Genomic DNA, 25292 nt, shown 5'->3' with positions numbered 1-25292 from the left:
CAGAGAGACTCACACACTGACCTTTGTTCTCTGTCCTACATACAAACATTTGGAGCTCACAGACTCTGTGATCACTGAGTTTTCAGGCTTTTCTTATGCTGTGTGTGAGCAGCAGGAAACACAAACACACATACAAGACCAGACATACAAAACAAGCAGCTACACTTTTTAAACAAATAACTGTGTAAAATAAAAATGTTTTAACTCTGTGATGAAAGGAATTCTTTTGTCCTCCTCCCCAGATTCTCGAGGTTCGGGGGGTCTGTAGTGTTTTATTGCAGATACATCCTATCTGGAAGAAATGTTTCTTGTGATGTTGCTTCCTGCTTTTATGACCCTTTTGGTCAGCAGGAGGTCACACACACACTCACATGCATACAGATGTTCACACATATACATACAGTACCTTGTCTTAGAATCATGTGGGCGTTGCTTTGCTGTGATGTGCATTGTGTGAACTGTTTTGTCATTGGGGTCTTTGTGTGGTAGACACCGACGAGGCCTCCCTTGCAAGTAAATCGATCGATTGCTGACTGTCTTGTTTTCTTCATGATGAATAAGTCTCTAAACCAGCGGAGCTTGTGGAAACACAGACCCAACACTGAGTGCATCATTCAGTTGAACCTGATCACTGGATCCTGAGTCGGACTGATTATAATTAATCTGCAGCACTTCATAGAAACTCAGATTTACAGTTCCAGTGACAGGACTCAGGAGGTATGCAACCATCCACGACTTTGTTCATGCAAATACCGACATGTGTGGTCTCCACAGAAACTTTAGAAGCAAAATGTCCATATAAACCATTTCTACAATCACCAAAAAACAGCTAAAACAAGCATGATTAAAACAGCAGTAATGTAATTGCACAAAAGTCCACTAATGAGTCACAAAAATATAAAACTTTACAATATCTACAAAATTACATTTTTTAAATTCTTCCTGCAGCAGAAGTTATGTAGACGGCGTTGGAAAATGTCAGAGTGTCAGGATCAGACTGAGAGAAATGTCTCAGGGATGGTTTCGTCTGAAAGAGGAAACAACACAGAGCAGAGAGGTTAAAGGTCAAAGTACAATTATGATCAGAATGAATGACTTTAAATATTTTGTTTATTTCCTTTGACATTTGAGTTTTTAGTCATGTTGGATTTAATTTAATTATTTAAATGTTTTAATGTTTCCATAGTTGAACATGTTCTGTTGTCTCGTTCTCTTTAATCTCTCTCACACTCCTGTCACACTGGTGTGTGTGACTGCAGCAGCATCTGCACATGTGCAGCTGTCGCTGCTCCTCCTACACTCAGCTTCAGTCTAACCTGATGTCACACTCAGCACTTCCTGCTCATAGTTTTGTTAACATGATGATGTTTGGTAGGTTTGACCGAAGTGCAGAAGAATTTAAATATGAAGCCAGAGTGATGAGTTAGTGAGCTGTGTCGGGCAAACAGTCAGAGTCGTCTCTCTCACCAACCTGGTTAAATCACCATGGTAACGTATGCTGAACACATGTAAATATGGAGCTGAACATTATTTATATTTGTTCTGTAACAAAAGTTCAATAAAAGTTTCAGAGTATCAGGATCAGACAGAGAAATCTGTGAGTGTGCAGCTCCATAAATCTGTAGCTTCATAACAATCATAACACTGTGACTGTAAAACACTCTCAGCTGTATTTAATGAAAAGATGATGAAACCTGCTGAGTGTAAAATAAGCAGCATCAGTTACAGAGAGGGTTGTTACACACACTTTGTTTTTCTTCCTGCTGCATTCAACACACACAAAGTTCATAGAAACATGAAAGAGCTCAGTTTGACTGAGACAACATTTCTACATCCAAACTGAGTCACAGCTCATTCATTTGTAACTGATCAATGATCCTGAACACAATCAGGCAGATTATTGATCGTCTATAATCCACAGAGCTTCATCTACACTCAGATCATCACACAGCGTTTGTGTTGTCACTTCATTCAGTGTGTGTAACAGCTGATCTCAGGTCTGTGTTGTTCATCTCTCACAGAACAAGTTCTTACAAACAGCTGAAGCTCCAACACAAAAACACTCACTGACTCTGAGATCAGAGCTCAGAAATTCATGTGTGTTTGTAACACAGTTTGACTTTGTGTCAGTAAATCTCATGAACAGCCTGAAGATGAAGAAACTGTAGTTCAGAGTCACTGACAGACAGCACAGACACACACTGTTGGTCTGAGTCTGAACATGATGATCATCAGAGAAATAACATCAGACTCTGAACATCCAGCTTTCTACAGCCGTCTGCTGGATGTTCACCATCATTTATTTATCTTTGTGTTTATTCATCTGACTCACATTCAGACTGAAGATGCTCTGCTACATGTGGATCAGCAGGATTCAGATTCTTTTTCCTGCATTTAAAGAAACCAACAACAGCAACAACAAGAAGAAGCACCGCAGAAACTGACAGACCAACTATCAGTCCAACAGATCCATCCTCCTCCTTCTCTTTGTCTTCCTTTCCTCCATCTTTGTTGTCTTCATCCTTCTCTTGTCCTCCTGTCTGACCTGCAGGTGAGAAACAGGTGTGAGGTGTCAGCTGTCAGGTAGGTGATGAGTGAAGAACAGAACAGAATCCATTTCCTCTTCAAACTGCTGTCAGACATTATCTACTGCACTCTGATCACATCACTCAGACCAGCTGCTTTCTACAAAGTCTCATCAACAACATCTTTAGAAACAAACATCAACAACCAGGAAGCAGCTTCACCTCTGATCACACACACACTCAACTCTACTCACTCACCTGGAGGATCAACATGAAGGTAGGTGCTGTTGATGAGCTTTATACCGTCTCCCTCTCTCTGGGCACGACACTCGTATGTTCCAGCATCATTAATCGTCACATCCTTCAGAATCAAAGACACGTCTCCATCCTTCATCTGTCTGTCCTGCAGATCCACCCGGTTCTTAAAAGATGGATGCTGGTCGTCTGGAACAAACTGCTCATCCCGGTACAAAAACACATATTTGTCTCTCAGCTCAGCTCTGCTCCACTCTACAATTTTGATGTTGTTGTTTGGAGCTCGACATGTCAGAGTGACGTCCTGTCCAGGCACAGCTGTGATGGTTTTCTGGTCTGAAAGAGGAAACAACACAGAGCAGAGAGGTTAAAGGTTATGACATTGTTTTTGTGCCACTATTGTCTTGCATTTTGAGGAGAAATTTATTTTGAACAAAGAAAAGCTAAATTTGACATTACAAAATATCTGCTCGATTTATTGAGTCATCACACAACATACATCTGTTACCCACCAGCCTGGTAGGGTTGCCAACCGTCCCTTAAAAAAGGGAATCGTCCCGTATTTAGAGACAAAAGTACACGTCCCGTATTGAGCTAATAAGGGACGCACTTTGTCCCGTAATACAGTGAGAATCAAAAGTAGTCTATAAATGTTAATGGAATTAATGCTTTGTTTGAAAACATAATTCCCAGCCCCTCTCCTGCTTTGTGACCAATGAGCTGACAGCACACTTATGACAATTCATTGGTCGAGGAAAGGTCGCTTACGGAGAAAATACCGGAAGACAACAGATGACCACAACAAGAAGCACGGCCAACAGGGAAACAAACGCCGACACTGCGGTGCAAGTCTCGGACGACAGTACACCTAATGCTGGGCTCACACTGTGCGATTTTTAAACTGTACGATTGACTTGCAGGGGTTAGAAGTTCGTAGGTCACAATGCAGGATCTCACACTATACGGCCCGATGCTCTGATGCGACCTGAGTGCTCACACTGTGCCTCCATAAAATGAAGGTTATAACAGAGCGGCTCTTCATGTGAGCACGTCTCTCTAAATCCTGTCACACAATCACATGATGAGATAAGCTTTGATTACAAAAGTTACTGAGCTGTTGTGCTCGCTCAGTCAACACCCTGCATCACTGCTGCACTGGAAGGCTGACTCTGAAACAGTCCATCACACTGAATAATGTTCGGTGTCCACAAACATGTCCAGTTGGTGTCCAGTTGTTCTGCAATCATACACTCTACAGGATTGGCAGCGTGTTAGAGGGATTTTTTATTCTGTTTCCTGGGACTTAAGACCATGAATGAAACATTTAAGGCAGAAGGAGACACAGGGGTCAAATGTCACATTTTGCAGAGCCTCTGATCCTCCCACAGACTAGAGCAATGTAAAGGTTTTAGATTTGACTTTTTAAAAGCATTTATGATTTTACTTGAGTGATTCCTCGTTTATCTTTTACCTCATTGTTTCAATGAGCGATTAAAGGAAATCTGTCTCACATGCACGTTCAATTTAGACTCACCAGTTTGCCAAACGAGCGTGTGTTTGGATTGTGGAGGAAAGCTGGAGTACTTGGAGGACTGCAGGTAGGTAGAGAGCAAACAATCTCCACATAACAGGCGTTCAAACCAGTAACCACCTTACTGTGCAGCTGAGTGTAACAGCACTATCATGAGGCAGTTATTCCTCTGCTGTCATGAGACTGCATCGTGCCCCCAACAAAGAAATCCAACTGCATGAACAACAATAGCAAAGGAAAATCATCATCTCGATTCCTCTTGTTCTGTGTCAGTATACAAATCACTCATCAGTACACTAAGCTAAAGTTGTAACTAAAGAAATATAGTGATTATAATTTATGATGTAACCAGAAACCTGTCTGACTGACTCTGAGGACCTTTAAAGTTATGGTGTAGAGTTTAGAGCGGTTTCCTGTTACACTGTAAGTTATGGTGTGATTTACCATGTAGATTTCCAGCTGAGGCATAAGTCAGGCATTAAAGCTTAGTGTTTGTGTCCATTTCTGTAATGATACTGAATGACAAGATCTAGTTACTTTTTACAGATTCCGGTTTGAAAATGTCATTATGCACAACACAGGCGACTTTTTAAGTTTTTTATTTAATGACTTTGAAGCTGAAATTGAGGCCCTGTGTCATTATGCTACTCTATAAAACATTTACTGCACTGAGTAATGAATCACCACTCAATAACATGCACGGAGCCTGTAACCCAGGGGGCAGCTTCTCATTTTTCCCTTGTCAGTGTCCAGCAGTACTTCCAGATAGTAACTTCGTTCTAACCTCTTGTGGTTTTCACTCAGTTATATACCTTAATCTTAACTATATCTCCTCCTCTAACTTCATATTTTCTCTCTCCTCCTCTCCTCCTCTCCCCCTCCTCCTTCTCCTTTCCCTCTCTCTGCTCTCTCCATGGCTGCCACCCTGAGATTGCCTGTCCCATCTTTGCTGGCCTTCTGCATTTCTTCTTCTTGGCTGCCTTCTCCTGGATGTGTCTGGAGGGTGTGCAGCTCTATCTCATGCTGGTGGAGGTCTTTGAGAGCGAGTACTCACGCAAAAAGTACTACTATCTGTGCGGCTACTGCTTCCCCGCACTGGTGGTGGGCATCTCTGCAGCCATAGACTACAGGAGCTCTGGGACCAAGAAAGCGTACGTGTGTGAGGCCTTTTGCACCCGCAGATTGAGAAGTAGGATTGTGCTATTCCCCCAGATGGAAATGTAATATGCAGTGCCGTGTGAAGGGCTCTTACGCCTCCCCAAAGACTGGGTTCTCTGAACACACTTAGCCAAAGCCTGATGATTAGCCTTCATAAGATCATCCGCTGAGACAGAGAAAGAGTGTGTGCATTCATGTGCACGAGCTCAGTGTGAGCGTACAGTTGTTTGTTGGTTTAGTTGTGTATAACTCACTCGTCTCCTCTGTGCCACTCCAGATGCTGGCTGCGAGTGGATAACTACTTCATCTGGAGCTTCATTGGACCTGTTTCATTTGTTATTATGGTATTAGCTTTACTGTCAAGCCTCCATATTTTTATTTTGATTAGCCTCCATATTTCGATATATCCCGCAGTCAGAACTATTTCACCAGCATGCAATTTTGCGATGTTATTAACAATAATTTCCTTAGCTCAACCTCCTTTTCCTCACGATCACTTTGCACAAGATGATACACAACTCTTCGGCACTCAAGCCTGACTCCAGCCACCTGGATAATATTAAGTGAGTTTAAATTATTCAGTGAGACTCGCACATTTTTATTTTTGAAGAAAAAAGACATTTCAAATTGTCTTAGTATATCTGTGCATCAACTCAGTGTTAGTGAATGCCTTGTTCTCTCCTTCGATCAGGTCCTGGGCACTAGGGTCCATCGCTCTGCTCTTCCTACTTGGCTTGACATGGGCCTTTGGCCTCCTCTTCATTAACGAGAATACAGTCATCGTTAGGGATGGGTATCATTTAGGTTTTATCCGATACCAGTACCAAACCGGTACTTTTGAAACGGTGCCGGTGCTTAAACGGTGCTCGAACCGGTGCTTAAAGAATGGAGAACACAAAATTGGTCCAAAAACCTCTCGTGTTCAGTTTTTTTTTTTGAAAAAGATAACAATGTTAGCCTTTTCTGCAGCTACAGGGGATATGTGGTATCACTCTTGGCTGGAAGCAGCACTTAAACAATGGAAAAAACACAAACACAAACTTTGCTAAGAACTGTGCTAAGAGTTTCACTCCAGGAGAACACATGACCATAGATGAACAGCTGTTCCCTACCAAGGTTCATTGTCCATTCACACAGTATATCGCAACCAAGCCAGACAAATTTGGGATCAAGTTCTGGATGGCCACGGACTTGGACACCAAATATGTCTGCAGTGCATCTCCTTACTTGGGAAAGGACCCCAGTTGTCAGAAGGAAGAGAGGCTGGCAGAGAACGTGGTCATGAAACTGATGGAGCCGTTTTTGGATGATGGGAGAAACGTCACAACGGACAATTTCTTTACTTCCCTGTCACTGTCGCACAGACTGCTGCAGCGCAAAACAACGTTACTGGGCACGGTGAATAAAGTCCGGCGTGAACTTCCTCAACTTGCACGGATGTATTCTGTAAGAGCAGCAACCACGGACTTGGAGATCAAATATGTCTTCATGCAGTGCAAAACAATGTTACTGGGCACGGTGAATAAAGTCCGGCGAGAACTTCCTCAACTTGCAAAAGACACTACACAGCGAGAGGTATTCTCCACTTCAGTGCTTAGAAGTGTCTCGTGCCAGGCAGTGCCAGGTGCAAGACAGCTGCAACAGGAATCGCAGCAGGTTTACCTGTGCCAGAAATTCGTGACTCAGTGTAAACAAATGCAAATGTTGCACAAACACAAACACAAACGTAGCTAATTTGTCTTTATTAGTCCCACAGGTGAAAAATCTGCATTGTCATTTCAGAAAAGTGGACAATACAAGACAAACGCAGGAAAAATAATAATAAAAATAAAAACTGTACCAAGAGCACAGTATAGAAAGTGCACTATACAAACAATCTGGAAACAGAAATATGGACACGTGTATTGAAAAATATTGGTGTGTGTGTATTATGTATGTGTGTATGTATGTATAAATAGACTGCATGTATATTATGTACAGAGTGGATATATAATTATATGTACAACATTGTGTATATATCTTTATGGACAGGCACACAATGTAGTGACAGGGATTGACAAGAACTAATATTGCATATGAAAAATACTGCACATATAAACTACCATGGTGTGTTGGAGGCTGCAGGTACTTGTTGTAGAGTCTTAAAATGATTGGAAGGAAAGACCTGAATCTCTCCTGGTTGGGGTTTGGGGGAGGGTGTGTTTGCACAACAAAAGCAGGAGAACAATGGAGCTGAAGGCCTGTGAAAATCTCAGCAGGGTGCAAGGAGGTGTTAGGTTCAGGGGAATTTACGCAAATTTGCACAGGGTTAGTAAATGTAGTGGTAGGGACTTGCACCAGTAATTCTAGTGTTAAGCAGAACAGCTGCATAACAACTGAAACCAGCACCACTGACTAACAATGAGCCACCAATTCAGTTTCAGGATCATCAGTATGCAAACTGGTACCATGAGTACCAATCACATCACTATGAGATGATGAGCAATCGTTGAGAGATGTCATCGCCTTTTCACATAACGGCTCCGCACTCAAACCAGGATGTGCACATCGTCACTGAAAGAGTTGCCACTGGCCTGTAGGTGTAAACAGACCACAGCGTCCTGGCCTGATGAGCTAGCTCTTCTGTGCTGTGCAATCTGCTAAACTGTGGTTGTCTGGTTGACTTTCTAAATGTAATTGGGAAATAAAGAAGAATATATTAAACTGCAAGCTTGTAGAAGGAAACCAGGGTTTTTGGTTCATGAAGACATTTCACCTCTCATGGGTGATGGATCATTGACCCGCCCGGTTTCTATGCAGTCGTTAAGGGTCCCATCAGTTGAGCTGACGTGTGACTCAATACATGGGTTATGTGGGTCACATGACCTAAGGTGTGATTTCTATGTGGGACAGCTTCATGAACCAAAAACAAAGTCTAGCTGTCATCACATTAATAACTTCAAACTAGCCTGGTCTCAACAACCGTATCTTATGTTTCATCAGAACCAAGAATGTGGCAATCATGTGACATCCTTACAGACAAGCTGCATGATAACATGTTGCTAACAACAGTGACACGTTAAAAGGCGATTTGTGTTTCCACTTTTTTCTTCTTTAAAAAAGAAACAAGTGCTGCCTGCTAGGAAATCAAATCCGGCTTTTATGTGCACAGACTAAAATGAAGCAATTCTTCTGTAAGTTCACTGGCGTGTTTTGTGATTTGTCTTTCAGGGCTGCTCAGGATCCACGAGCACCATGGCCTCCACCCCAGGTACTGCACGAGCCTTAATCCGCACTTTAGAGCTTCAGTTAGATCTGCACGTTTTAATTCTTTCCTTGTTTTCAGAGTTAAAAATCAGCCAGAAGCTCAATGAGGGCAAGACTAAACAGATTTTTGAGCTCGTGGACCAGCCGGGACTGGTTCTAGTCCAGTCTAAGGACCAGATCACAGCTGGGAACGCCGTGAGGAAAGATCAGATGGAGGGCAAAGCTGCCATTGCCAACAAAACCACGAGCTGTGTGTTCCAGCTGCTGCAGGAGTTGTCACGGTTCTGGGTCAGTTTTGACCCAGTATTTTGAGTTTTCATGTTTTAGTTTGATTTTGTATTTTTGGTTATTTTCTTTAACTATTTGATGATGATGTTCTATGTTCCAGCTTATTCTGGTTTATGTTTAGTTCTGCCCGTGTTAATTCTGTGTTTCTTAGTCTGCATCCCTGTGTATTGTTTCCTGTTTTATTTTCAAGGATTGTGTCTTATGTCAGTATGTCCAGCTTTGCTCCTCCTGTCTCGTTAGCCCCAATTTCTCCCAGCTGTGTCTCCCTCCTGTTACCCATTCCCTGATTACCACCCTGTGTATATAGCCCTGTGTTTTCCTGTGTTCCCTGTCGTGTCGTAACATCGGTTTATGCCTTTGTGTTTCTGTTCTTTGTTTTCAGTGTTCACTTCATGTTTTTGTTTTCTTGCCAGCAATAAAGCTGAGGTTTTGAGTTGTATTCAGTGTCCGAGTCTCGCATTTGGATACTCCTCTCCATCCGCCTGCACACAGAGCCCTGACAGGAGTCTGGTGAGGTTTTTATTTCTGCACAAGGTTTTGGAAACAACAGATTGCATCAAAGGTTGATTCAGTGACTGGAAAAAACTAAATCTCGTGCATGAACAGAAATGCTAATCATGCAATAATACTTAATATATACAGATACAATAAAATATAGTTTTTAATCTCAGATGTTGTAATTTGTCCGTGAGTTTGAGGTTGCTCTGACATCCACCCTTCTCTCCTCAGGCATTAAGACGGCCTTTGTTAAGCAGCACTCGGACACGGCGTTCATCGCAGCGCACTGCCAGATGATACCCATTGAGTGGGTGTGTCGCAGAGTGGCGACTGGATCTTTCCTCAAGAGGAATCCAGGAGTCAAAGAGGGCTACCGCTTTTCTCCTCTAAAGATGGAGATGTTCTTTAAAGTGAGTCTTGCTGCGTGCAGTGATTCTCTCCGTGTGTTTTCAGTCTGCGTGTTGCAGCAAACTCATCACTGATTGTGTTTTTAGGATGATGCCAACAATGATCCTCAGTGGTCAGAGGAGCAGCTGCTGGAGGCCAAACTGTGTGTGGCTGGGCTCACTATTGGTCAGTGTGAGGTGGACATAATGAGTCGCAGCACTGTGGCCATTTTTGAGATAGTGGAGAAGGCCTGGGCCACTCAGAACTGCACCCTGGTGGACATGAAGGTAGCTGTGCAGCAGCGCCCCCTGCTGGTTAATGTCACATCTTGGTGCGATCACTTTTCTCCTGTAGCTGCAGCAGAACTACAACTAAGGACTTTTTCTTTGCTTATAGATTGAATTTGGCGTCAGTGTGAAAAGTGGAGAGATTGTGCTCGCTGACGTGATTGACAACGATTCATGGAGGCTTTGGCCAGCTGGAGATCGGAGCCAGCAAAAAGACAAACAGGTGATGGACTGACTTTGATTTATTTTCATGCTGATATGAAAAAAAGACACAAGCCTCAAACTTTTCTTTTCCCCTTTGTAGGTTTACAGAGAGCTGAAGGAAGTGACCCCAGAGGCAATGCAGATGGTGAAGAGGAATTTTGAGTGGGTCTCTGAAAGGGTCAAGGTACAGCACACAGATGCCTCTAATCTATTCTTGATCTTGTAGGAGTGTTTAGCTCTTTCTTTGCTTTGAACGTCCAAACCAACAAACACTGTTTAACATCACAAAAGCCTGCAGCTGCTTTTGATGTCATTCAGGAAAAAACCAGCACAGCTGTACAATTTTTCTTTAGAGCAGGTAAAACTGACATAAAGTGATGATTCAATGGTTTCTGTGTGTCTACAGTTGCTGCTGGAGCCCCAGGCAAGCAGCAGGGTGGTGCTTTTAATGGGCTCCACCTCAGACGTGGCCCATTGTGAAAAGATAAGAAAGGCGTGCGCCTCCTACGGGCTCCCCTGTGTCCTCAGAGTCACCTCGGCACACAAGGGTCCAGATGAGACGCTGCGCATTAAAGCGGAATATGAAGGTGTGCTTTAATACTGACGTAACTGCGTCTTTATACTGATCTGGGATTCTTTCTAATCGGATCATTTCTTTATGCTGTGTTGCAGGTGATGGCATACCCACTGTGTTCGTGGCTGTGGCTGGGAGGAGTAACGGCCTCGGCCCAGTGATGTCTGGTAACACGGCTTACCCTGTGATCAGCTGCCCTCCTCTCACTCCAGACTGGGGACCACAAGATGTCTGGTCATCCCTCCGCATGCCAAGTGGTGAGCAGAGCTCTTTACTGTAACGTGCAGCGTTAATCATACGTGCTGTTTTTGCATTTGTTTTTGTCCTGCAGGTCTCGGCTGCTCCACCGTGTTGTCTCCTGGAGCTTGTGCTCAGTTTGCAGCGCAGATCTTGGGGTTGAGGGACCACCTGGTGTGGTGCAAACTGAGGGCATCCATGCTCAACACCTGGGTGTCTCTCAAGCTGGCTGACAAGAAGTTACAGGCCTGCAGCCTCTGAAGAGCCCAGCGTGCATCACACTGAACAAAAGAGCTTTGGTCCATTTAGCACCCTTGAAGCCAACTGCAGGACTGACAATGACACAATTCATTTCATTGAGGCAGAGTTTATAACATGGAACTGTTTCTAATAGATTTGTTATAGTTTCTCAATTTTAATAGAATTTTATGGAATGTTTTAATTTGTTTATTTATTTTTGCCTGCATGTTGTTGCTGCCTGTGTTTAATTGTGTCATTTTTGTAACTTGCTGCTGCCCATCGTCAGGTCTCCCTAAAAAAAGGTTTTTGTTTCAGTGGGATCTTCCTGGTTGAATAAAAGAAAAAGCAAAAAGTGGAATCAAAACATGTAAACAGTTTGTTGATGGTGGCTCACAGCACAGACACGTGGACAGGAAGTCGTGTCATGGAGCTTTCTTTTCTGACTCAATGCAATAAAACATTTAAATACTCGTATTCATGAATCTCATGATAATTTGGGGGTTTTCATGATTTCTTTCATCTCACTCAGTGCATGAACTCATGAATACAGCCAAAACATCCTGTAAATATTAGTTTCAGGTTGGAAGAGAGCTTGCTTAGAAATGTGAGGAAAAGACGGATGGGAACACAGATTTCTTAAATTATGAATAAAATCAGTTTAATATCGCTCACGTTTATACGCTGTTCTTTTTTTTTTTTTTTTTTTATTTATAATCTTTAGATGCTCCCCTGATCTGACTGGAAACAGTCACACTGAGTACAAGAACCTCAAGTTTCTCTACAGGTCCCTTCAAAGGGACTGATGAAGCTGACCCGACTCATGAAGTGGACTCCATGATGAATCACATGACTAACGACTGCGAGACACAGGAGCAGCTGATTCAGGCACAGTTACAATATCAGCTGTGATGATGTGTCTTTAAAATCAAATCAATCTTCTATGTGTGATAAATATAAATATGTGTTTAACACTGTGTGTCTAAACTAATTCAGCACCACAGAGCTAATTACAGAAACATTTATCTGCTTCAAACAAACTCCCTGACTGTCCCCCACTGTCCTCGTCTTTGTGGGGGTGTTTGTGTGTGAGTCATGCTGTGTTTGCCACAGAGAAAACAATAGCTATGTGAAAAATTAAGTGTTTGTTTTTAACTGTGTGTAGCTTCATTTGTTTATGCTGCTCTAAGAATAAAGTAACGTGTCTCTGAAGAAGTCGTTTTGACCACTATGATTGATGCTTTGACAAAAGCTAATTTACATTTTTGCTTTACTTGGGATTTAAAATTCAATTTTTAAGCTACAAAATCCCAGAAATGTTATTACACCAAATAAATAATACATCTTAAACTATAGTGGAAAGAAATCCAAGGCTGGATTAAAAGCTGCTTGGCAAGATGGCTGCGTCTACATCAGCTCACGTCTCATCCTGCTGTTTGTCATGTGCTTCATGGTGTTGTGATGTGAAGCTGTGCTCTCTGTGCAGACGAGTTTTTTGTTTTCTGTTCTCATGCTGACCTCCCACAAGCAGCCCAGTATGAGCAGAGGCCTCTTTTCCCCTCCTCCAGTTGCCCATTGACAGAGATGGGCAGTAACGCGTTACTTGTAACGCGTTACTGTAATCCAATTACTTTTTTCAAGTAACGAGTAATGTAAGGGATTACCATTGCAAAAACGGTAATTAGATTACCGTTACTTTCCCGTAGGAACGCTGCGTTACTAAAACCGTGAGTTTTTTGCGAGAATGTCTCATGACAGTGACGTAAGCGAGTGCGACGTTCGTGACAACAGCTGTCTGCAGATCAACAATATATCGAGTGCGGGAGAAAGTATGACCATGCAGCGTTTAAAGCGTGGAAGTACTGACCTTATTTTGAGTTTGATTCCATAAAAAGTGACAAAAACATTAGTGTCCGTTGTGCGTGGAAGAAAACTTCTTTTACAGCGAAAAACCCCTAAACTTCCAAGCAAGCACCGAGTGCGCTACGACTGTAATGGGAAATTCACAGAGAAACTCGCGGATTCTTCCACTGACCGCTGCGGCACACCTGCACCAGGGCAAACCTCCACCTAACCCTCCTGCTTTACAGGTGAAAATAGAGCAACTAGTCTTTGACTTTATTTATTTTCTGCTGTGTTTTACTTGCATCTATTTGAAAGAGTGAGTGTAAACACAAAAAAATATTTTATTTTATGTGCTGGAATGTGCAGAAAATAGGTTTAAATGTTAAACAAATTTCTTCCAGTCAGAGAATGTTGCATATAATTTAAGTTAAAAGATTAAAACTAATAAAACAAGTTTTAAAAAGAGACTTTTCCATTTGATGACATTTTGTATGATGGATTATGCAGAAAAAGTAGAATTGGGCTGAAAGATCTATCGCTTTATTACCTATTCAGGTTGTAATTTTTTTTTTTAAAGTAACTAAGTAACTAAGTAACTAAGTAATTAATTACTTTTGAAAATAAGTAATCAGTAAAGTAACGGGATTACTTTTTGGGGGAAGTAATCAGTAATTAGTAACTAATTACTTTTTTCAAGTAACTTGACCAACACTGCCCATTGAGTACATTTCAATGTTCTTCCAGTTACTACCTGTCTCTGACCTGGGGTCTGTGCTATGTATGTATGGTCGGGGTTTGCAAACTTGCATGTGACAAATGAAGGTTTGATTGAAAGTTTTAGGTCTAATCTTAAAGGTAGAGACAGTGTCTGTCTCCTGAATCCCAGCTGGTTCCACAGAAGAGGGAACTGGAAGTACTGTGTTGTGATAATAAAGCACTATGAGATCTTTTAGCAGGTATTCATCCATCTGACCTGCAGCCATACCGGCTTTATTTAAGGATCACTGATTATTTACATTTTTACAAAAATGACACAATTAAAACACAGGCAGCAACAACACACATGCACAAAAATAAATAAATACATTTCTATAAAATTCTATTAAAATTGAGAAACTATAACAAATCTATTAGAAACAGTTCCATGTTATAAACTCGGCCTCAATGAAATGAATTGTGTCATTTTGTCTTGTTTTGTTTGTCAACACAGTCCTCTCTGGTGACACCTGGTGGCCAGAAATATGAAGAGCAGCTTGAGTCTACAAATTAAAGTGTACTGCTTCATTATGACTTCCCACTCCACAGAGTGCAGTTCACAATTCTGTCTGATATTGAGCCACCGTCCTGTTGCTTTGAACAAGATTTTTTTTGGATGAAAAATTGATTTGTTCAATAAGTAATTTTGATCAATAAACTTTCCTTATTTAAACGTATCATTGTGTCGTCTTTCTTTGCTTGTGACCTTTTGATTTTGGTAAATACAATAGATGAAAAATACATTAATATACATATAATACTGTAGAGCACATTATGGAGTATGCTTCTGCTGTGAGGTCTCCATGTAGTTATGTCAGTAATCATTGAAACAGTATGTTTATAAGTAATATTTTTGACTTTTGAGGTAAATTGATTTTGAACTGGAACGGGAAAATGCTTATGAACTTGTAAAGTAAACACATGATGCATTTAAGGTCATCCTGTTTGTTTTTATTTAAGAAGAGAATTTGTTCCACTGTGCGATGGCCGAGTCTGTTTCTTTTCTTGGAGATAATTTCTCCTGCCTCAGAAAATCCTCCCACATGGGACAGGAGGAGTGCAGAGAAACTGTAGAGATGCAGGAATACGGTCTTCCATAGACTATCAGGTAAAAACAATAAACAAATTTAATTGCTGCAAATTTATTTTGAAAATAAAATACGTTTTTAATTTTCATTTTATTAAATTTAGAAAGACTTCCATTTGAGTCTTTAAAATTATTTAAAGATGTGTATTTTATGAAAAGCAGATTTTTTGTTTGCTACTGAGTTTTTCACACTTTCAGATAAAATAAACACACACAATACAAAAGTAAACAACATGAACAGAAACCTAGCAAACCCACCTGATTGACCAACTCAAAATACTCCCACATGACAGAACCTCTGTCTGAAAGTCCTGAAGAGTCAGTAAAAGGTTATGGGAAAATGATGATGAGGAAAATCTGTTGTTTGAAGTATTTCCTGCTGAAGGTGCAAAAGTAGGACTAGCTGTTGTATTTTCACCTTTTAATTTCATCCCAACCATTTAATCTCAGGGTTCCAGCTTTATTCCATAAAACTGGAGTTGTTGTTCACAACATGTATAAAATGTTAATTTATCATGTGTATAATTCTCTACTACGCTGCACAGGACCTTTTGGCAAATTTTAGAAAGCATTGAAGAAGAATAGACCGTGTGGTTTTCATCATGGTAGCTGGTGATAATAATTTCTGGTCTTATTAAGTCAGTATATAAACTGTCATCATTGAACCACCATTCAGACAAATCAACTATGTAAGACACACTCACATTCTGGTAACTGAGAAATGCACGTACCCATCTGACCCATCAGAGCATGGACAACATGGAAAATCAGTGAGTTATATTGTTATTCCACATTACATAGTATAAGGATGTACCTCAGCATAAATCAGTTCTTATCAAGAAATATAAAAGTGTAACCATTACATTAGAATACAGCAGAACAGAAGCATGTAAAAACATCTGAACATGGATTAGTTGCTATCTAAATAAAATGCTGCATAATGCAAGTTTGTCTTTGTACAACTTTGTTCAATCAGAACGTCCAGCCTTGAACAGAGGCGGTGGTTTATGACACCAACTGTCTGTCATCTATAATCCAGTTTTAAGATCTCTTCCCAGACACCTTAACGCCCACTCACATCCTGAAGTGCAAAATTACTGATGGAAGATGGACAAGAAAAGGTCAAAGCCATCAGATCCTCAGTTTAGAAAAAAGGAGAAAAGAGAAGGAGAAACGCATACCTGAGGCAGGCTTTCGAGAAGCTCACTAGTCGCTCACTAGTCGTTGGCTAAAATCTTTGCCTTGGTGGCACCAAGGCAAAGATTTTAGCCAACCTGCTGTGTCATTTTAGGATAAAACCTCTTCTCACTAACACTCTGGTATTCGTCTCCTTTTTTATGTTGCAGCTTTTGAGCTGCGTCGTAACATAGTGAACAGTAGACACCGATGGGGCTTACTGAATCTTTGGACTGTGTTCAACACAATATTAATTAGCCTTTAATTGGAAAAGCTGTATTGTATTATAATGGCTGTTTGTTAGCCGTTTGCATACTATCTGTGTGTACACGCCCAGAGCACCCAACAGGCTAGGACCGCCCCTGGCTGCAAGCACGTGTTTGGTCACGAAGGTGTAACGGGCAAACACGCACACAAGGACGCGCACGCACGGTTGTTGCTCACAGGTAACCAGGTGAGAGACTCCCACAGTTTATCTGAGAGGCACCGGCGACAACGAGGCCATGGAGTTCGAGGAGTCGAGTATCGGAGAGGAGTGCGGAGTGTTCGGGTGCGTCGCTGCCGGAGAGTGGCCCACACAGCTGGACGTGGCTCAGGTCTTAACTTTGGGCTTGGTGGCGTTACAGCACAGGTAAGTAAGGGAAAACCAGTTACTCCAGCTTTAGTAACCAGTTAATGATGTGCGAGCATTTTAAGTGAAATGTTTGGTTTAAATGTGAATCTGACCCAAACTTGAGAAATACAAAATGAATGAATGAAACGTGAAATTTTTGCAGAATGCAGCGGTCACTGCATATAAAAGTGTTGTGGAAAAGCATTGATCCACCCTCCCCAATGTCTTTACATTTTGCTTGAAAATTGGGGAAAAAGGCTAAGCGAATTAAAAAAAAAAGATTTATATTTAGATGTAACATTTAAAATTGCGTTTTAAATATAAAACGTTACAAATATTTTTAGTAAATGTTGTAAAAAATGACTGGAAAAACCATGTGTTTGTAAGGTTTTGAGCTAAATGTTGCCGTTAATTTCAGCATGTTTCAGTTTACAAACCCCATGCTAAAGAAAGCAAATATTAGTATGACAACCTTTATTGTTCAACACAACCTGAACTCTCTTAGGAAAACTTTCTTGTTGTTTCTGTAAGAAGACTTCGACACGAGGGCCGTTTTTCACTACTCAAGCACGAGAGTCTTTGTAAGTTCACACGGGAGTTCAGACTTCCCGAGAACGCAGCGCGATCGTTCTACAGTCGGAACGGCGGTAGTTTTTACTGCCACCACCACTTAATTTAACTATGATTAATATTTGCAATTAAAATTACACATGACATGAAAAAAATTACTCATGATGTAGTAGATTTATTAAAAAAACAATTTTAAAATATCTTAAGTATTTTGGCAAAATTCACTTTTACGTATCATCTGCTTCATGTCTAATAAGCTTCATACAGTTCAACACAATCGCTACATGTCCGAAACACAAGCGTAATCTCTCATAAACAGTGTACATGTATGCTTGAATAAAAAAACGACTGAGCTATTAGAACGGTTTGATTTTTATTTTAGTAAACACTCAGGATCTCTGCATATTTTGGAACTGAAGAAGCTTCCTGCACTAATACATGACAATTTGCACTGTGATGTTTTGTGTTTTCTCAGGGGGCAGGAATGTGCTGGGATTGTCACAAGTAATGGAGCCAGTCCACCCACATACACAACACACAAGGTAACGCTGAAACTTCTGTTATGATAAAACAGAAGCAAAGTTTAACCCAGCATGTCATAAACAGACCCAGGAGGAATTTGGTTGCCTCCTGAATATGTTTCTATTGTTACAGTTACACGAAAACAACACAGCTGGTCAGAGTCACACTGAACCTGTGATGTTCGGCTTTTACAAACTTCAAACATTCTCATTGTTTGCTAATTTTCTGCTTTTTAACATTTCATTTACTGTTCAATTTTTTTTCTGCCAGTTCAAACCTTCACAGAGTAATGTTGTCATTTTATAGGGAATGGGATTAGTGAGCACAGCTTTTCCACCCGAGGCTCTCACCAAACTGCGCTATGGTAACCTCGGCATTTGCCACACATGCTATTCAACTACTGGGATCTCAGAGCTGCAGAACTGCCAGCCCTTTGTGGTGGATACACTGCATGGCAAGATAGCTGTAGCTCACAATGGAGAGCTGGTTAATGCCCATGCCCTGCGGAAAAAGGTGAGGAGGGGGCTCTGCTTGTCCAGGCTGAATGTTGCACACAGCAATGTGACATAAAAATAATGAACTAAACACACACAGATTTTCTTTCTGCTGAAATATTTATTTGCTATATCCAAGAAATCTGTGTTCCATCTGTCTTTTTCTCACTTTTCTCAGCAACCTCTCTTCCAACCTGAGGTTAACATACACAGAAGGTTCTATATTCTGTATTCATAAGTGCTACTGAAACATGTTCAGTCCAACAAAAGCTAGATCACATCAAGGTATTTTGGGTAATCAAAGAGCAGATAGGTTGGCTAAAGAAGCTATTTAAAAAGTAGATATTGATATACAGATACTGGTGTCGAAAGGGAGAAGTATAGTTTGGAAAGACAGTAAGAGTTTATGGAAAATGGCATGAGACAGAAGTAAAGTATGTGAAGTAAAATGGAGACATTTATGTAAAGCACAAAACACAGTAGAAGTTAGAAGAAATGGAGGAATAAGTAGGCAGGAGGAGATGATTCTAAGTAGAATAAGAACAGGTCATGTTTTCTGAATGGGACTCTTTAGGATGGGGAAACATCTGGCTTATGCATCTGGTGTAACGCTATGGAAACGATTGAACATGTGCTTATTAGTTGCAGAAGTATATCAAAAGGAGAATGTTGAGGGTAGAAATTTGAGAAGGTGGTTGATCAGTTAAGTCATAACGAAGGGAAACTGATTGCTCCAGAGCCCTGATTCATATTATAGATACAATATGATAAGTAGACTTGCTTATATATTTGAGTCATTATAGAGTAGTTATGCCAAAGTGCAGTTAAAACTATTGTGAACATCAGCTGAGTCTAGTCAGTGCAGCAACATGATTGGCCCGTGTCTCTCTCCCACCGTGGGTGCTGAGTGGCTCTTTGAGTTCAGGGCAACCATTCCCATTCTGAACTTTTCCAAAGATTTCTATTTCCACATAAAATAACATCAATCGATAATTAATCAGCTGCTGTAAATGTGCCTTGTAGGTGATGCGCCATGGCGTCGGCCTCTCCACCAGCTCAGACAGCGAGCTCATCACCCAGCTGCTGGCACTGACTCCACCTATGGAGGAGCTAGACTCACCTGACTGGGTTGCCAGGTGACTGTTGTGACCTAATGATACACCAGCATAAAAGCATAAATATTTTTTGCTTTACATAACTTTAATACAGTTTTTACGTCTTTTCTTTTTTGTAGAATTAAAAACCTCATGACTGAAACACCAACATCATACTCACTGCTGGTCATGTTCAAAGATGTCGTCTATGCGGTTCGTGACCCTTATGGAAACAGGCCGCTGTGCATTGGGCAGCTTGTTCCCATCTCCAAACTACACAGTCCAGGTATCTACACGTTTGGTGCATGTGACAGTTGCATCAGAACTGGTGCAACACATGCATGTTTGCTCTAAAGACTAACTTTACTGATAAAGAAGACGCCTCACGAGAGGTCAAAGGTTGCAGCAGAGCTTTTGGCCTTTCTGACTGTCAGAGGTCAGATGTGTGAATGATTAACTTGATCCTTGTTTTTCTGAGCAGGCGCTCAAGAGGAAGATACTGAGGGCTGGGTTGTGTCATCAGAGTCGTGCAGCTTCCAGTCTATTGGTGCCAAGTAAGCATTTGTTACCTTTGCAAAAGTATTTGGTGGAACAGGAACTGTAATGCCAGGTGTAAATCATTTACATATAGCCTTATTATTAGGTTTTTCTTTTCAAAGGTTTCACGTCATTTACCTTATCCCATCAGTACTTTTGAAGTTATTTATTGTTTTCCTTTTGACAATTTACTCTTTTCCTCATAAAGATGCACTTCTATAATGTTAATTTAATTTAATTTAAATGTAAATTCCAAGTTTTGTCACCTCTGTAAATTCCAGTAAAGATGGGATTTGATGACATCAGAGTAGTTCTGGGGTTTCCCAACAGTAACTGTGTAGCTTTTGTTGCACACCAGTCATCTTGGTCTGAAAGCAGGTCTAAAATAAGACAGAAACCAGTCGGTTCAGAAAAGAACTTTAAGGGTTTTCTTCCAAAAATATTTCATCCTTACCAAAATGCATGAACAGTGAAATGGCGTTCCTTGAGTCCATCGGTTCATTATCTTTGATGTCCTTACTGATTAACAGGTATTACAGGGAGGTCTTGCCAGGAGAGATAGTCCAGATATCCAGACATGGTGTCACGTCTCTGAGTGTTGTGCCCCGGCCTGAGGGAGGCCTCCCAGCCTTCTGCATTTTTGAATATGTTTATTTTGCCAGACCGGACTATTTTTGAAGGTATGCATATTTATTATGGGTAACACACTTACTGATTACTCATTTCTTAAATGTAGTAATACTGACATATCATTTCACTACAGGGCAGATGGTTTATACTGTCAGACAGCGCTGTGGGCGACAGTTGGCCGTCGAGTCTCCGACAGATGCAGACGTTGTCAGCACTGTGCCAGAGTCTGTGACCCCTGCTGCTCTGGGCTACGCTCAGCAGGTCTGTCCACAGTGTGTCTGCTCCACCTCAGTCATGTTATAATATACAGAGTGGACTTTGTCTCCAGCTTTTCTTCTGTCTTCTTTTCACAGTCTGGTCTTCCATACGTTGAAGTTCTGTGTAAGAACTGATATGTTGGAAGAACCTTTATCCAGCCAAATACCCGCTTGAGGCAGCTAGGAGTGGCCAAGAAGTTTGGAGCATTGACGGACAACTTTGCTGGGAAACGAGTGGTGCTCATTGATGACTCCATCGTCAGAGGCAACACAATTTCCCCCATTATCAAATTGCTGAAGGAAGCAGGGGCAAAAGAGGTTGGTTTCAGAGCGTTTGGCAGTAGTTGTTGACATGGCGCACGCAACATTTTGGCTCACTGGCTCCCAAACTGGTTGGTTGGGATAGTCTGATAATTCAGACTGTAAGTAGCACCAGAGAGTAATGGAGGAGTTTTTATTAATAAGTCATTGACTAATCAGTGGATACACTGATGTCTTAGAGACTAAAGAAATGTGCGTTTCTCAAATTGCTCACTATACGTTCACCAGGAGTTCATAGAAAACATTTGTCAACTCAAAAAGCAGGTGAACTAGAGGCGCAAACTGAGGCTGTTTTCAATAAGGCAGAAAATTCCCTCCACTCCATAAAACCCTGAATCCAGGATATCTGGATCAACTTATTTTTGTATTGTCTTGAACATCCCAGTTATTATTTAACTGACACATGTATATTTGGGAATGACCAATTTTGCAATACTAAAGATGAAAAAATATGAAAGCTAATCACTTTCTAAGCTGGGCCAAGTCCCACCTTTAGTGGAAATCTGTCCCTAATCAGATTGGCACGAGTAACGTCATGTACTCATTCATAAGCACGTTTTCTTCCCCATCCAGTGTGATCTAAATTATAAGACATTTTAACCATACATTGATACACTGCTTTGTTTTATACACATCAAGCACTTGACAGGTTTAGAGTCACAATTTAACCTAAAACACACTTATGTGGGTGAAACAGAAGAACACACAGGTAGATGCAAACTCCACCCACAAAGGCCCCAGTCAGGGTTCGAACCAGGAACCTCCTGGCAATACTAATCATCACATCAAAGCTTAAACTGATATTTGTGTCCAACTGCAGAATTTTCTGGTTCAAAATGATCGTTGAGGATGTGACTAATAGGTAAAAACACATTATTCTTCTGGACAGGTGCACATCAGGGTGGCTTCTCCACCAGTCAGGTTCCCCTGCTACATGGGCATCAACATCCCAACCAAGGAGGAGCTCATCGCCAACAAGCCGGAGTTTGAGGACATTGCTGGTTATATTGGTATTTAAACATGAACTTCTACCATTCATTTCCTTGACAGGTCAGAAAAAAAAACTTGTGTTAATGCTAAAGCTGTTTACAGGTGCTGACAGTGTCAAATTATTTATAACCACCTATGTAATCTTGATATTTAAAATGGAACAATTTGTATATATTAGTGCTATTTATTAAATTTGTAAACTGTAACATATAGTGTATTTTAATAGTTTACTTTGTTGCTGTCTTGGAGCAGCTGTAATCTCCTCAGGGACTAATAAAGTATTCTGATTGTGAAATAACTGACTCGAGTTTGAAAGTGCAGCTGTAACAGGACCTGTGCAGGTAAACTAAGTGTTTTGTAGGCAGCGTGTAATGATGCACACGGTACTGTTTACTACAGATATCACAGCCACATAAGTGTGCTAACACTCAGAAACCCAGTGGTATTTCATTAAATGACTGGGGCACTGGGAATGGTAAATGTTTGCTGGTTCATGAATTTGAACTGATTTGTGGTATCTTGATGTTGAATTGAACTCATGTAAAGTAGTTTTCACAGCTGTAGACACACTGCTAATACTTCCATGGTGCTGCAGGTATTGCTGCTGTGACTACTGTAGTATACCTGATAACGCAACTTTACAGCGAAAACAAACCACACAATGGCAAATGCAAAATGAAATATTGAATCACGAGATAAAACTGCAAACATAAATGCAAGATTTCAAGGAAGTTCTGTCCTTGGCTTTAAACCTTCCTCTAATTAAAAACATTGTGGCTAATATTATGGTTAAAACTTTGCTGTCTCGGGCTGATTTGCACCTTGTGAAACCAGTTTTATGACCTGTGCAGTTTTCTCATGAGAACAGTGTGGAGCTTTCCATGGTTCACTGTTCTTTATCCTTCTTTCCTCTGGGGTCTCTCTAGTCCTGCAAAGTGGCAGATTGTGATCTGATTTGTTAAACACCATCTCTCTCTCTCTTTCTCTGTCCATACGCAACAAAAGAGGAAGAGTTTCATAACCTTACCATTTTTAAGTGTGCTGCTGAGGAATTCAAAAAAGCAAACTGCAAAGCAGCGAAGCAGACACTGAAGGGAAAGCAATAACAAGTTAACTGTCAACTCAAAAAAGCAGGCGAAGTAGAGGCGCAGTCTGAGGCTGTATTTCCAATAAGGCAGAAAATTCAACAAAGCTTCTGAGACACATTTTCACTGTCTTGCTTCTTCAGGTACTGACACACAAATACACTGCTGTATGTGTGTTTGTTCTGGTTTATGTGTATGGCTTTTGCCTGCTTCTGCATGTAAGCATTTGCACAGAGGTGATGTCAACCATAAAAATGTGGAACGTTAATCTGATCCTAAAGGCAACTGTAAAATGATTAACATAAATGAATGGAGACCACATAGAAATATGTAGCTGTAAGATGTCACGCATAACTCACATCCTATTTCTTATGTCTCTGAGGATTTTTTCCATTTGAACATTTTTAAATTACATGACATGGAGCAGATCTGACTATGAAACTAGGAGAAACTGCAGGCTATTGTTTCTTTTAATTAATGGGCACAATAGTTTATAGGTTATAATTTTTGTTATATTGTTGTTTGCAGTAGTAATTCCTACCATGATGAAAGTGTTTACTCAAGTTAATGATGAAGGAAGCTGTGGTTATTGGTCTATTTTCCCACAGAGCCATGATGGAGAGACACATGAAACATTGGTACAAGGACACATCACAAAACCTGCCTTACCTCAGGCAGAAATTGTGACTCTCAGCAAAGCACTACAACTTTCAGGGGGGAAAGAATAAACAGATAATAGTCCTGTAAAACAAAGAACAATTGGAAGAACTGATACAAGCTGCACAGAGAAGTGGCAGTGATGAAATACAAGGACATCAAACGAGCCAAACATGGTTGGCAAAAGAAAGGTTACGATTAAGGATGAAGATGAATAAGAGAATTATAAGCATGAAATGAAAATATAAGATAAAAGGTTTATTTTGGTTACAAGGAACAAATAGGTCAAAGGTCAATACAAGAGTACGATTAAGTTAAAAGTCAATAGGTCAAAGGTCAGGCTAAATTAAGAAATTAAATGAATTTAAATCAGGCCAGGGGTTAAGTTTTAACCCTTTTTTAACTAGATAAACTAAACTGAATTACTCTGGTTGGACAAAAGCATTTCAAATCGCAAGGAGGCCTTGATCAAACCTCCTTCAAATAGTTTGTACACTAATAATTTGTAACACTAAGGAACTGATAATATTACAGTACATTGTATATTGAGCCAAAACCGTGGTAGTCTCTGTCAGTGACCTCAATAAACACTGAAGCAGGTAATTTCTCCCTTAAAAACAGTAAAGTGTTCTTTAAAATTACAAAAAATTATAGTTTAGTGGAGTTTTTTGTGTTTTTGTGAATCAGACAGAAAAAGATTGCACAATCGTGGGTGAGTGAGAGATTAGGTTCGCCCCTCCTCCTGAAAGACGTATATGGGCTCAAATTGTGGTCATAAAACAGAACAAAAATAAAGAAAGAAAATATAATATATATAGTTATAGTTATAATATATAGTTTAACTTTGATAAATTCAAATTATAATGTACGATTACACTCAGAGGATCAATATGAATTTAAATGTATGCAAGTTTTGCATGAAACACATGGCTGACAACTGTTCTGTCCTGAGCTTTTGTTTCCTAAAGCACCCAACTTGACCACACCACATGTTTTCACACCAAAGCAGGGTAATTGCATGTCTGATGGAGGAGTCTCACCAAAAGTGGGAGAGGTAAGCTCTGATGGGGGTGACAACACCATAAATGTCACTTATGGTCAAATTCCTACAAGTTTTGATACCGAGGGCAGATTTGTTTTGATTGGTGGAGGAGAGAAACTGATAAATTTCCTGTCCAGTACCTGGTCAGGTACTTGCACAAACGTCCAGTTACAGATATAGGTCATAGGC

At 40.7% G+C, this 25292-nt stretch overlaps 2 protein-coding genes across 2 annotated transcripts; both read left to right on the top strand.

Moving 5' to 3' along the window:
* Positions 1–5301: 5301 nt before the first annotated feature.
* LOC120434429 (multifunctional protein ADE2-like) lies at positions 5302–12025 on the top strand. Its single transcript, XM_039602500.1, has 10 exons — positions 5302–5462; positions 5747–5813; positions 8680–8987; positions 9728–9911; positions 9996–10175; positions 10285–10398; positions 10480–10563; positions 10786–10966; positions 11052–11210; positions 11285–12025. The coding sequence occupies exons 1-10, from the start codon at positions 5302–5304 to the stop codon at positions 11449–11451; spliced, it is 1605 nt and encodes a 534-aa protein (XP_039458434.1). The 3' UTR covers positions 11452–12025.
* A 4603-nt stretch (positions 12026–16628) lies between these two features.
* LOC116321116 (amidophosphoribosyltransferase-like) lies at positions 16629–22582 on the top strand. Its single transcript, XM_039608719.1, is given in 11 exon segments — positions 16629–16922; positions 17950–18016; positions 18303–18509; positions 19514–19626; positions 19725–19870; positions 20066–20138; positions 20652–20789; positions 20791–20801; positions 20885–21012; positions 21105–21326; positions 22219–22582. Coding segments are annotated over 11 exon segments (1362 nt in total). The 5' UTR covers positions 16629–16794; the 3' UTR covers positions 22348–22582.
* The last annotated feature ends 2710 nt before the right edge of the window (positions 22583–25292 follow it).

This window comes from Oreochromis aureus, linkage group 3 (assembly GCF_013358895.1).
Source record: "Oreochromis aureus strain Israel breed Guangdong linkage group 3, ZZ_aureus, whole genome shotgun sequence".
In the NCBI taxonomy this organism is placed as follows: domain Eukaryota; kingdom Metazoa; phylum Chordata; class Actinopteri; order Cichliformes; family Cichlidae; genus Oreochromis; species Oreochromis aureus.
The sequence above is the reverse complement of the archived record's forward strand: the minus strand, read 5'-3'. Positions and strand labels throughout refer to the sequence as shown.